At 44.4% G+C, this 12,614-nt stretch overlaps 2 protein-coding genes across 2 annotated transcripts in view; one reads left to right on the top strand and one right to left on the bottom strand.

Annotated features, from left to right (window-relative positions):
• Positions 1 to 624: 624 nt before the first annotated feature.
• Positions 625 to 1,741, top strand: LOC147428901 (uncharacterized). The gene has a single exon (XM_086495504.1). It carries the CDS (start codon positions 718 to 720, stop codon positions 1,534 to 1,536), a length of 819 nt encoding a protein of 272 aa, XP_086351630.1. The 5' UTR covers positions 625 to 717; the 3' UTR covers positions 1,537 to 1,741.
• Positions 1,742 to 2,739: 998 nt separating this feature from the next.
• LOC147428902 (protein STRICTOSIDINE SYNTHASE-LIKE 10-like) overlaps positions 2,740 to 12,614 on the bottom strand; it is a 63,336-nt gene continuing 53,461 nt past the window's right edge. Inside the window, exons 2-4 of the mRNA XM_086495549.1 lie at positions 3,725 to 3,997; positions 3,474 to 3,641; positions 2,740 to 3,335 (exon numbers count right to left, since the gene is read on the bottom strand). Of these exons, the coding sequence (XP_086351675.1) occupies positions 2,942 to 3,335; positions 3,474 to 3,641; positions 3,725 to 3,997 (835 nt within the window). The 3' untranslated portion in view covers positions 2,740 to 2,941. The remainder of the gene's footprint in view (positions 3,336 to 3,473; positions 3,642 to 3,724; positions 3,998 to 12,614) is intronic.

Consider the following 12,614-nt stretch of genomic DNA (forward strand, 5'->3'; position numbering starts at 1 on the left):
TGGGGAGAAAATGATACAAAAAGTGCCAACAATGCAATTAATGCCTCGTTGGGAAGAATCCCACCAAGGCATGCATTTTTGAAGAGGGTCACAGAAGTCCCATGGGGGTAGTCCCACTGGGAATAGAGAGTTAAAATAATAGCCATCAAATAAGCAATAGTATCAAGGTTATAAACCAAGTAAGCTTAGAGGTAGTTTACTATACGGAGATGGTAGCCAAAGCAGCTACATCAACCAGGCTAAGTGTGAATTCCACAAGTAATGTCCAAAGTTTCCCCCCTCACAGGATATGGTTGCTAACAAAGTAACCAGCAAGTCAGGAAACCGAATAAAGAACACGGGCATATCCCACCAAAACAATGCCAATGTAAAGATCTTAAAGATTTCCCAAGGAGAAAATTCCAAGAGTTAAACTATTTGAGGAAGACACGAGTATTTAGGTAGTGATAGAGTAAGGGTAAGATATTATTCATCCAATCAAGATGAGCCATGCAAGTTAAGTGCAAGAGAAAAGCTAGTTAGTTGTCTATTAGTGGAGGGTGTGGGATGAAGCAAAATACTGAATTTAGATACTCCGAAAGCATTTCCTTTATTGTGGAACCCCTTGTGGAATAAGCTTGGCGACCAATATTAAGGGTTAGAAGTTTGAACTCTGCGTTTCAGAACGCACATAGAGTCTGAGAGAGAGAGAGAGAGAGAGAGAGAGAGAGAGAGACGATGCGCCTGCTCCAGTGCCTCTTCCCGTGGCGAAGGCCGCAGCAGCAGAAATGGATCGACGTGCTGGTGGACATAGACGACACTCTGGTGTATGCAGGAGATGGCATTTTGTATGCACCAGAGCTCTTGTGCTCGTACCACTTTGCGCATGGAGCCCTCGAGTTCTTGATAGCCCTGGACAGAATTCCTGGCGTACGCATTGGCTTCTACAGCTGCGGTGCAAAGGCTCGCAATGAAACCCTAATCCAACTCATTTCTGCCTCCATCAAAAGCAGTGGCCATACCTTGACACATGGATTTGTTGTCTTTAGTGTATCAGACCGAATGTATGGCAAGAAGCGCCTCGCTGATCTCAGAGATGGTATCGATTTGAGCAGGGCTATTCTTGTGGATGATGCAGGCGTGAACATAGAAGCAGGAGAAGAGGCAAACCTTCTTAAAGTGTATGCTAATAAGAGCTTCAGCTGCACATGCACTCATGCGCAAGAGGTTTACCAAGCTCGGCTTGCAAACAACCTTGTTCGTGCTCTTGGAATCATTCTCAAGTCAATCAAGTTGTCAAAGCTTTCTGTCAACTCCATGTCAGTGGTGCAAGCATTGCAGAGCCTCCAATGGGATGGTGACAAATATCTCCATGACCCGAGCAATGAAGAGGAGATTTACAAACTTGGATTGCAAGCCATGCAAGAGGTACAGCCAGATTTTCAATTGGCCATGGTCTCATGTGCTACTCATCCTTGGGCTGCCCTTCAAGCCAATGATGAGACACTCTTTCCGCAAGAACGGACTAGTGTCATCAATAGTCGATTTAACTGTTGATATTTCAAGGGCACAGCCATAGGCATGTATCAAATTTTCCATGTAAGGCATGCCAAACTCGAAGTCTTCAAGCAGTTTCTGTTAGTAACCATGGATTCCATTTACATGGAACTCAGGGTTAATGTTAATTTTCAAATTTTCTGTCTTTAAAATGGTAGACTTGATCAGTTGTCAAACTTAGCTAATGGACAACATTGTCAACAAATTACAAGGTAAAGAGTCAGCCTTCCAGAAAGAACTCTGCAGCTTATTCACATGAAAGCATAGAAAGGCAACCTTACTACTGATTGTCGGTACCCGTAATCAATCTTTCCTCAGTTAAATGTATTAGAGATATACCCTTCATAATCACCTCAAAGGATGACAATCTGCTTTGGACAGAGATGATGCTTAGGAATTATGGCATTGCTCAAAATAGAACTGATTTAAGTAGCATGCACGGCAGAGAAGTAGCTTTGCATGGTCAAGATAACTTTGTTATTGAAGCTAGGCCCACATGATCATGTAATGTTCTGCCTAGTCAAGCATTTGCTTTAAAAAAAGCTCGCCAAAAAATCAGCGTCTTTGCAATCATCCCTGCATTGTAAGATTGTCTTCCTCCTTGGATTCTTTAGAACGAACAAATTATTACAATAAACTTAATCAGAACGAACAAATTATTACAATAAACTTAATCAGCCGAAAGGGAGAGAAAACTTTGCAGCTCTCTTAAGCAGTACACATATTCATGGTTCCACACTTGATTTTCATTTGAAACTAACGTAAAATTGAACATCGACGTTCAGCATAGCTGCTAGGACTGACTATGCACTCACAATTGAAAATATCGTCAGCTATAAATACGGGCAGTACACTCCATGGAGTGAAAGGCATGTTAGAACATTGATAAGTGACCCTCGGACAGACTGACATATGATATATTACAAGCACACATGCTCTCGATGAGATGGGGCGGAAATCATTGAAAGAGTAAAACAAAAGACTTAAAAGAACCAGTGTAAAGGCTTGGCACACGTGGAGTTCTTTTGACTCTCAGCAATCAAGTTTGCTCATGGCTACTATGAAGCAAGAAATGAGAAGCTGACAGAAGACAGAGCCAAACCTACTTCTCTCAAAAATCATACGAAGTACATTAGCACCAATCTTTTTGTTCTATTTGAACAGTGAAGCTGGAGCACTTGAGACACCTGAACTGAGAAGCGATTCAGCATCAAGTGCTTGGGCTTTTCAAAAGAGATAACACTATGCTAATGTCTTGTACCCGAACACAATTGAACATAAAAGCGAACAAATGTGTGTGTTGATGAATCGTATTTGTAGCATTTCACCGTTAGGATTCAATCTTCAAAAACTCTCTTAGTTGATTTGAAAGGTCCAGCCGGTAATTCACATACAGCCAAAGGGTCTAGCTTTCATGGAGAACCCCAATTTGAGGTAGAATGACGCTTCCCAACCACAGCTTACCATCATGTTCCTCCACTTCGCTGACCAGCCTCACCACCTTCCCTTCATTATCTTCCATTACTTCTTTAATCACCCCATCCGGGCTGAGCTTTATTATCATTCCTTTGGCCAGCTTCCCAGCTACTTTAGTGTAGAGACTTGTGAAAGATATGGGCAACCTCAAGAGTCCTCTTCGAATCCCTGAAGGCAACTTCAACAACATGTTCGGTTGTGAATGAATTGCAACCCAGAAATCCCCACTTTCAGTTCTCCGAATATTGTCTGGATAACCCGGCAACGTGGCAAAGACTTCAAGTTTTCCCCTCTCTGGACCCTTCAACCATAGTCGCATGACCCTGCAAGAATGTACTACAAGCAATGTGAGACAGCTTTCTGATGGCAAAAGGGATATGATGCATGAAGACGCAAGAAACACATATTTGAATGATAGTAAACTGAAAGGGAAGTGCACCACATGGAGAAGAAATACGAACCTGCAGGTGAGAGTCTCTGACATGACCAAGAATGATTTGTCTTTACTCAGCGCAATGCCGTTTGGGAATTGAAGTCCATTTAAAATCACCATTGTTTCACCTGTTGAAGGATTGAAGGTAAGCAGTCTTCCACTTTCGTCCCCACCCATGAACATCAGAACAAATTCCCTGTGAATCATGAAATGAAAATGCTGAAAGATGACTAGTGACGTATGAGGAGATGGTAAGACCAGCAACGAGATTAAACTAACCTTCTGTGATATTTGGAGCTGCTGTCTGTGAAATACACTAAGCCATCATCTGCAATCTCGACATCATTAGTAAATGCTAATGGCACACCCTCTGCTTCAGTTACCAGGGTCTTTGCCAAACCACCCTCCACACCCACTACATGAAGCCCGTAATAAGCATCAGCTATATAGAGATTTCCGTGCTTGTCGAACCTCATTCCAAGAGGTCTTCCGCAAATGTGTTCCAACTCCAACCTTAGGGCGGGAGGCATTCCAGGATTACAAATCGCAGACCTGCTCCCACAGGCAGAAAGTTTCAGTCAAACCTTCTCTTTGTTTTCACGTTGGATTATCCATCTATTGATGTTAAAATGATGTATAGCCTAAATCCTCAAAATCAAGCCTTGACCCCAGAATTGCTCAAGATACCTATGTTAGCCTTTGCTTTGCTGGCGCAACAGAAAGAAAATAAGTCAATGACATCCCAAATAATTTACATTTGTGCATCTCTCAAATAATTGCATGGTTTGTATGGGTGCCCCTTGCTGCAAGCATTTTCTGTATGCATGGTTGCAGTTACGGTTCCAGAAAAACTCGACAAGATATGTACAGCCAATGCAAAAAAAGGATGTCCACGACATCTAAACACATAAGAATGCAAGTAGATACACCTCTATTATTCATGTTTCCGTTCACAAAGCAAATAAGCTTCAGTCATACATCAAGGAACATCTCAACAAACCATTTAGTACTGCATGGACATTGATTGCACCATTCGATTGAAGTATTCTTTAGGTGGGTACTCCACTTTTCAAGTGTTATGGCCAAAGGCTTCCTTCCACTTAAGCAGGCTTACCCAGCAGGAACCTAAAATGGGGAAAGGAGCGCGAGAGTTTTGGGCCCAGTGCACTCTAAGAGTGGAACTCCGCCACTATGTCTCGCATGGATTCTTTCTCCCGCTCTCAGCTCAGTTGTTTTGAAGTGCTAAAGCCTGTTTCAGTCTATTCTTTTCAGTTGGAGCCCCCAATGTACATATTTGAAGGCCTTTGGCCTAAAAGCCACTAACATGAAAAGCAGTAACTCTACAAGCTTCCTGTCCAAAAGCAACCGCCCAAAGGGCTGTTCTGTGATTTTGCGGATCTGTTTGTACAGTATTACCACGTCAACACTCTTCAAGGTTTTACGGGATTTCCGTACAGCCCTGCCACATCAACATGTTGCGCAAGTTTTAGGAATCTTCTTTTTTATCTAGGTTTTAGGGTCTTCTTCTTCTTCTAGGTTTTAGGTTGTTAGAGTTCAGACATCTCTGAATTCGTATAGTCGGTCCCAGTTTCTCTCAGGGGTGGGTGTTAGGGAGTGAGGGCTGTTTTGTGGCTGTGCCCGGCCAGTGTAAGGTTGTTTTCTCATGTCGGGTTTTGTTTAGCCATGTTTAGCTCAGGTTTTCACTTTGTTCCATGGCCAAATAGGCTCCTCGAGGCCGGAGCAAAAGAGGAAGACTAGAGCCCCTCATGTGCGTGTTACAAGTCTCAAAGACACTAAAAAACTAGAAGAGGAAGTGAAAGAACTCTTGAAGCGCATGAACATTTCTGAACCCACACACACAAGGGTTTGGAGAGTGGGAAGGAATGGAAGTGACAAGAAAAGAGCACTCATTATACGTTTCCCTACGTTGGAAGCTAGGAAGGAATTCTTGGAGAAGAGATCAACACTCAAGCACACTGATATGTTTTTGGGTGATGACCTCACTCTAACACAATTAGCACACATGCAAGAGCTGATGCCAGAGATCAAGATAGCAAGGGAGAGAGGGAAAATTGCTTTCTACAGGGGAGGGAGAGTAGTGGTTTTGGAAAGACGCACCGCATGACGGTGAGAGACCTATGGGACTAACCTTAAAATGGCAACATGGAATTGTAATGGATCGATGAAGCTAGATGTAGGCGCATTTATGGATAGCTTCAAGGGAAGAGACATTATGTTTTACTTGGAGATGCATCAGTCTCCTAGCGGCACATTACCTAGAGTGACGGGATACCATTGGAACACTACTTGTAGACGATGTAGACAGGATGTGAGATCAACGCAAAGAGGGCCTTGGTTAGGAGGTGTGACAGTCCTATTCAAAGAGGAGCTTCAACCCCTCATTTGTATAGTTCGGAGAGATGAGCACGCGAGATATATGTGGGTCGGAATGAGAGCGGTGTCACGTGACACATCCAACCCTATGTGTCCATGGACAGGCTACAGCACAACCAGGGTTCAGTCAGTCAAGAATAGGAAGTGATCTGGCACTTTTGTGAGTCTGTTCGGAGTCGTGCATGACCAGTCACTTAGATTACATGCATATCCTCCGGTTGCACTGTCACGTGACACATCCCAACCCTATGTGTCCGTGGACAAGCTATACCACAGCACGGTTCAGTCAGTCCAGTCAGTTTAGATTAGCAGTGATCTGGCACTTTTGTGAGTCTATTCGTAGACCGTGCATGCCCAGCCACTTAGCATAGATGCATATCCTCCGGTTGCACACAGCATGATCATCAGTATTCCCTTCAGAATCCAACAGATTCAGTCAAGGGAATTTTCCAGTGCATTTAGCCTATTTTCCTATTTTTGGTTATTTTCACTTATTATTTTTAAGTGACTTTCCAACAAAAGTAGGTAGGGCAATTTTGCTAAGTTAATATATAAGCAAATCCAAGTTAGCACTTTCTGGCAGAAGAGGCAGCAGGAGCTTCCCGCTCAACAGGCAACTTCTCAGCAGTACCCCCCCCCCCCCCTCAGCACCCTAGCGTTTTCAAGCACTTAGCCTCGCCATCCTATTCCTTTCCTTGGCGTTTTTTCCACCACAGTAAACCATCGCCATAAAGCCTCTGTTTCTCGCGTTTTCTTCCCCTCAGGCAGCCCAATTCCCTAGCGTTTTTGGATCGCCAATAAGCAACAGAAACCAGCGTTTTTCATCTGCACTTCAGCCCTGAAAACACAACCTATGGTGGCGTTTTTACAGCAGGTTTGCAACCCATTAAAAACGCTGCCCTATCTTGCAGATCTACAGCATTTCCAGCCTGCAGCAGCCATATAAAACGCAGCCTGATCCCCCTGGACATCAGCGTTTTGTTTCAGCCAAGAACCATCGACAAAAACAGTCTTTCTCAGCCCCAGAATCAGCCATGAAATTCAGCAGATAGAAGACCACAGTTTTCAGCCATCGAGTCGTTGTCGTCATCACCGTCGTCATCATCGGCATAGTCCCATTGCATCAGTCCATTGCATTCGCATTGTACACCTTTGTGCAATCAAAGTAGACCACTCTCGCCGACGAGAGTGGGGCCTTCGGAGGAGGGTTTTACAACCTCTCGGGTGTCGTATCTCTTCTCTCTCCTTCTCTCAGTCTCATTCACTTGCACACACAATATCCACTCACTTTGTTCGTGATCATAGCACTCTCCATAAGACGGAAAGCTCTCTCTTTCCCTAAGAACTAAAAAAGGAACCTTGAGTAATAAAGATCACTAATCTTGAGAAAATACAACATTCATTCCGCTGCACACCTTACATTGGTATCAGAGCTTTGGAAGTGTTCTGCATTACTCAAGGAAAGAACCACAAGAATTTTTTTTGCTTGTTGAGGTCGCACGAACCCAAGTTTACTTGGGCGTGGCGATTCCTAATCGTGTGTTGTTGAAGAGTGACAGGAATCCCAAGAAAGAAGGGCTTGTCCAGCCTCCCCTTGTCTCTTTTCACTCATTGAGAGCGGACCGTGTACTTGGCGGCCGGCCAATCGACGTGAGGTGGGAAAAAGCAACCTTGGTGTGAGCGCAAGGCCGCCAAGGGGTGCGCCCGCAGAAAGGAGTAGAACTCGGGTGAAGAGAAGATCCTTCTTAACGCGATTTGCAAGCAAAAGAAAACCTCAAGAACCTCAAGAACCCAAGAACCAAGACCCTCAAGAACCCAAGTTCCTCGCGAGCTTAAGACCCCAAGATCGTAGTGCATGGTCGTCACCGGAAGCGGAATGGATACTTCGCATACAGGTGATGAGCATGAGAGAGGCGACGAAGACTCGCCCCCACCCGGAGATGATTTCTTCAACCCTCCCCCTTCGCCATCTACGCCACCAAGTGCACCAAACCCTATGGAGGCAATGGTCAACCAGATGATGGCCATGATGGATAGACAAGAAGCAAATCGCCTTGCTCAAGAGCATGAGCGCTTTGCTCAGGACCCTGAGCGCGACGACAGAATTGCAAAAATGGCCGCAGACCACCCAGCCAAGGTCGCAAACAAGAAGAAAATCGCATTGCTTTAGAACGCGAACGCGACGCAAGAAAAGAAAGAAAAGAACTACGAAAGGAGGAAGCAGCAACAAGAGCCGCAGCCTTGGAGACCGAGCGTGAAGCTCAACAAAAGCTACGCACTCGAGAATTGATTGCCCAAGTCCTAGCCTCGAAGACCGAACCACCCAAAGATCGTGGGAGTTCGTCAAGTGGCGCAAGCCACGACGCGGATTCCAATCATTCAGTTACAGAAAAGTTGACTTTCAGTAAGTATGACGGTAAGATGGATGCTACAATTATTCATTCTTGGTTGCATCAATTTAATGCTTATTTTGCGACAACTAAGAAGACAGGAAATAGCAAAGTTTTGACGGCAGCTATGTACCTTGCCGGTGATGCCATCAATTGGTACCACGCGTGGCAAGAGGCACAGCTAGCCGCGCACCCCGACGATTTCACGCCCCTCTCTTTTAGTTGGGTTGATTTCCAAGACAAGCTCAAGGCGCGGTTTATGCCACCTCAGTACCTTGCACGATTAAAGGACGATTGGCGCGCTCTCAAGCAAAATGGTATGCCGGTTATGTCCTTTTCTAATCGTGTTTTGCAGCTAGGTACCCAACTACGCATGTCGGATGATGAACGCAAAGAGGCATTTCTCTTTGGATTGGACGAGTATATCAAGTACGATGTCGAGGCATTCAATCCAATCGATCTCAACAAGGCGGTAGCGATTGCTCTCGCCTAGGAGATGAAGCACAACAAGGGAAAGCCTAAGGAGAACAAGACTTCCACAAGTACCTCGCAGACTTCTCAGAACGGTAAGAACGGTAAGAATGGTAAGAATGATAACTCTTCTAACCACATCAAAGAATTCTTCCAATGAATCTAAGGGTAAGGCTAACAGAACTGCTAAACCTAAGCTTACTCCAGATAAAAAGGTAGCACCAAGGAATTGTAGGAGGATACATCACGTCGGAAGAACAAAGCACGTATTCTAAAGAAGGTCGTCGTTTTCATTGTCACATTAAGGGTCACATAAAACGAACATGTTCTAAGCTTGAATCGAATGAATCTAAAGAACCCACAGCACCCACTACATCTGTCAATGCAATGAATGATAACACGATTGTGCCCACAGTTTCTCAGGACCCTCCCATTGAAGATTCTCTCATCAAATGTTATGGTCATACGTCAGGGCACCGTTTTGTCATATTGTTTGACCCAGGTAGTATGCATGATGTGATCAGTCCCTCTCTTGTTGAGAGAGCCCACCTCGAAGTTAGTCCGAGATCTCCTATCTAGGTCTCTGGCTTTCGTCCCGGCATGGACGCTCTCATCACGGAGGAGTGCCTTGATGTGTTTGCAATTCAACAGACTGCCTTCACTAGAAGATTTGTTGTTTCTCCTCTCTCAGGATGTGATATGATTTTAGGCATGAAATGGTTTTGTAAACTGAACCCTTTCGTTGATTGGGAGGCTAACACTTTCACTCTCAATGCCAAAAGTGATTCTCCCATTGTCTTTCATGGAGTGGACACTGCTCCTTCTCCATCTCTCATTGCTAATATGCGGGACAAGATTGAAAGAATTCAGGAGCAGGAGACTCTCTCAGTCTCTTTGTCTCCACAGCATGACACACAGAATTTGCATGATTATAAGAAGCATGATTATTTGAAGGATAATGATTTGCATGATGATCTGGATGACAATGACAAGCATGATGATTTGCATGATCAAAAGGTGATTTCTCACAAGCATGATGAGTTGCAGGAAGAAGATGTGATTGTTCACAAGGATGATGTGTTAGTTGATGCTTTTTCTAGCGAAGCTAACCTTGTTGTAGATTCGATCAATCACCACGAATCGATCTTGGCTTTCGAGTCAAGGTCCAAAGAACCCCCACAGGACGATTCGATCATTCAAGACGAACCGATCTTGGCTCTTGAGCCTTGGTCCAAAGAACCCTCACAGGAAGTATTATGTGTTCACATGATTGATACGCACGCATTGTTCAAGTGTTTCATTCGTGAAGGTTTCCTGTATTTTAGTCAGCATCGTTATGTGATCCCTTTTCCTAGGCATGACATATTGTATGTTGAGCACGTTTCTCTCATGGATGAGCACGAATGTATGCGGATTGTCCATAAAGAGCTGAAAAGTATGTATGTAAGGAAGTCACATTCCATGTCTCTTCCTTGGCATGACACAGTTTCCGAACGAGCACATGATAGTATGAGCACCAAGCATGGGCATTTCCATTGTGATTTTCCACAGTTGATTGATTTCGATCAAACAGAAAAGATTCGACCTCATTGTTTGCATGTGTTTGATGAACGGGTTGTCACTCCATCTATTTGTTCATCTACATTGCATGCACAGTCTTTAGAGAAGACAATATTTTTTTCCTTCACTTTACATTGAATGGGTATGTTCATGGTTTTGTGTTGGAGATGGTTTCAGGAATTTTCAGCCATGGAGATTCTTGAAGACGGAAGAAGCAGGACTCTAGACGCAGTTGACGCAAGAAAGAAGATTCAAAAGATTTTCTGTCGCTTTCGGCGCGGCCCAAAGAAGCAAGCGTTGCAGACCTTTATGAAGTTCAAGTACCGCACGACCACACATCAGAGTGGGCCGGCGAAGAGTCCCTTCCAGGATTCCGGATGCTGTTGGCGATCTCCCTCGATGCCATACAGTTCTGTACGAGTACCTCACTTTGAAAAGGTGGGAATGTCACGTGACACATTCCAACCCTATGTGTCCGTGGACAAGTTATACCACAGCACGGTTCAGTCAGTCCAGTCAGTTTAGATTAGCAGTGATCTGGCACTTTTGTGAGTCTATTCGTAGACCGTGCATGCCCAGCCACTTAGCATAGATGCATATCCTCCGGTTGCACACAGCATGATCATCAGTATTCCCTTCAGAATCCAACAGATTCAGTCAAGGGAATTTTCCAGTGCATTTAGCCTATTTTCCTATTTTTGGTTATTTTCACTTATTATTTTTAAGTGACTTTCCAACAAAAGTAGGTAGGGCAATTTTGCTAAGTTAATATATAAGCAAATCCAAGTTAGCACTTTCTGGCAGAAGAGGCAGCAGGAGCTTCCGTGGACATCAACGTTTTGTTTCAGCCAAGAACCATCGATAGAAACAGTCATTCTCAGCCCCAGAATCAGCCATGAAATTCAGCAGATAGAAGACCACAGTTTTCAGCCATCGAGTCGTCGTCGTCGTCATCGGCATAGTCCCATTGCATCAGTCCATTGCATTCGCATTGTACACCTTTGTGCAATCAAAGTAGACCACTCTCGCCGACGAGAGTGGGGCCTTTGGAGGAGGGTTTTACAACCTCTCGGGTGTCGTATCTCTTCTCTCTCCTTCTCTCAGTCTCATTCACTTGCACGCACAATATCCACTCACTTTGTTCGTGATCATAGCACTCTCCATAAGACGGAAAGCTCTCTCTTTCCCTAAGAACTAAAAGGAACCTTGAGCAATAAAGATCACTAATCTTGAGAAAATACAACATTCATTCCGCTGCACACCTTACATGCACACAACATGATCATCTGATTCCCATCAGATCCCATCAGAAGTATTTTTACAGTGCATAGATCTATTTTCCCTATTTTTGACATTTTTCACTTATTATTTTTAAGTGACTTTTGTTGGAAACTAGGTAGGGCAAATTTACTAAGTTTGTATATAAGCAAACCTAGCGCTAGCACTTTCTAGCAGAAGAGGCAGCAGGAGCACACGCTCAATAGGCAACTTCTGAACAGAACCCCCAAGAGGCCTAGCATTTTTGCTCCACAGCATAAACCTAGCGTTTTTGGACTGGATCAGCCAGCGTTTTTGGATCTTGCAGATTCCTGGCGATAGCTAGAAGCAGAAGCCCCAGCTTTAGCAGATACACCGCAGCAGGACCATTTTCAGCCTAGTGGTTTTGCCTCAACCTGAAGCCATCAGCTTTTTTGCAAACCTTCGCAACAGAACCTCCATTAGACTCAGAGTTTTCAGTTTTCAGCAATCAGTACCCGCAGAAGAACCCCCAACCCTCGTAGATCTCACCTTCCCGTAGCAGATCCTCGCCACACGGTCAGATCTAGCGAAGTTCGCAGTTTCAGCCCGGAAATCGCAGATTTCAGCATGTGCGTTTTCAGCGCGTCGTCGTCGTACCGTCGTCATCGACATTGTCACCGAGATAGAGTCAGAATTCAACAGATAAAGATTTGCAGTCCGTCTTGTCGTCGGCAATTCCAAGCATTGTAGAGATTTGTGCAATCATAAGTAGACCGCTCTCACCAATGAGAGTGGGGCCCTTGGAGGAGGGTTTGACAACATTCTGGTGTCGTATTCTTCTCTCTCTATCTCTCAGTCTCAATACCTTCACGCACAGTGTCCATTCACTTTGTTTGTGTCCACTGCATTCTCTCATTAAAGAACGGAAGGCTCTCCCTTCCCTAAGTAAAAGGAACCTTGAGCACAGTTTGGAGCACTCATCTTGAGCAAAGTTCAAGATTCATTCCGCTGCACCTTACATTGGTATCAAAGTTTTGGCAATGTTCTGTATCACTCAAGGAAAGAACCACAAGAATTTGTTTTTTTGCTTGTTGCGGTCGCACGTAACCCAAGTT

This window comes from Adiantum capillus-veneris, chromosome 22, assembly GCF_014529385.1.
Source record: "Adiantum capillus-veneris isolate H3 chromosome 22, ASM1452938v2, whole genome shotgun sequence".
Lineage (NCBI taxonomy): Eukaryota > Viridiplantae > Streptophyta > Polypodiopsida > Polypodiales > Pteridaceae > Adiantum > Adiantum capillus-veneris.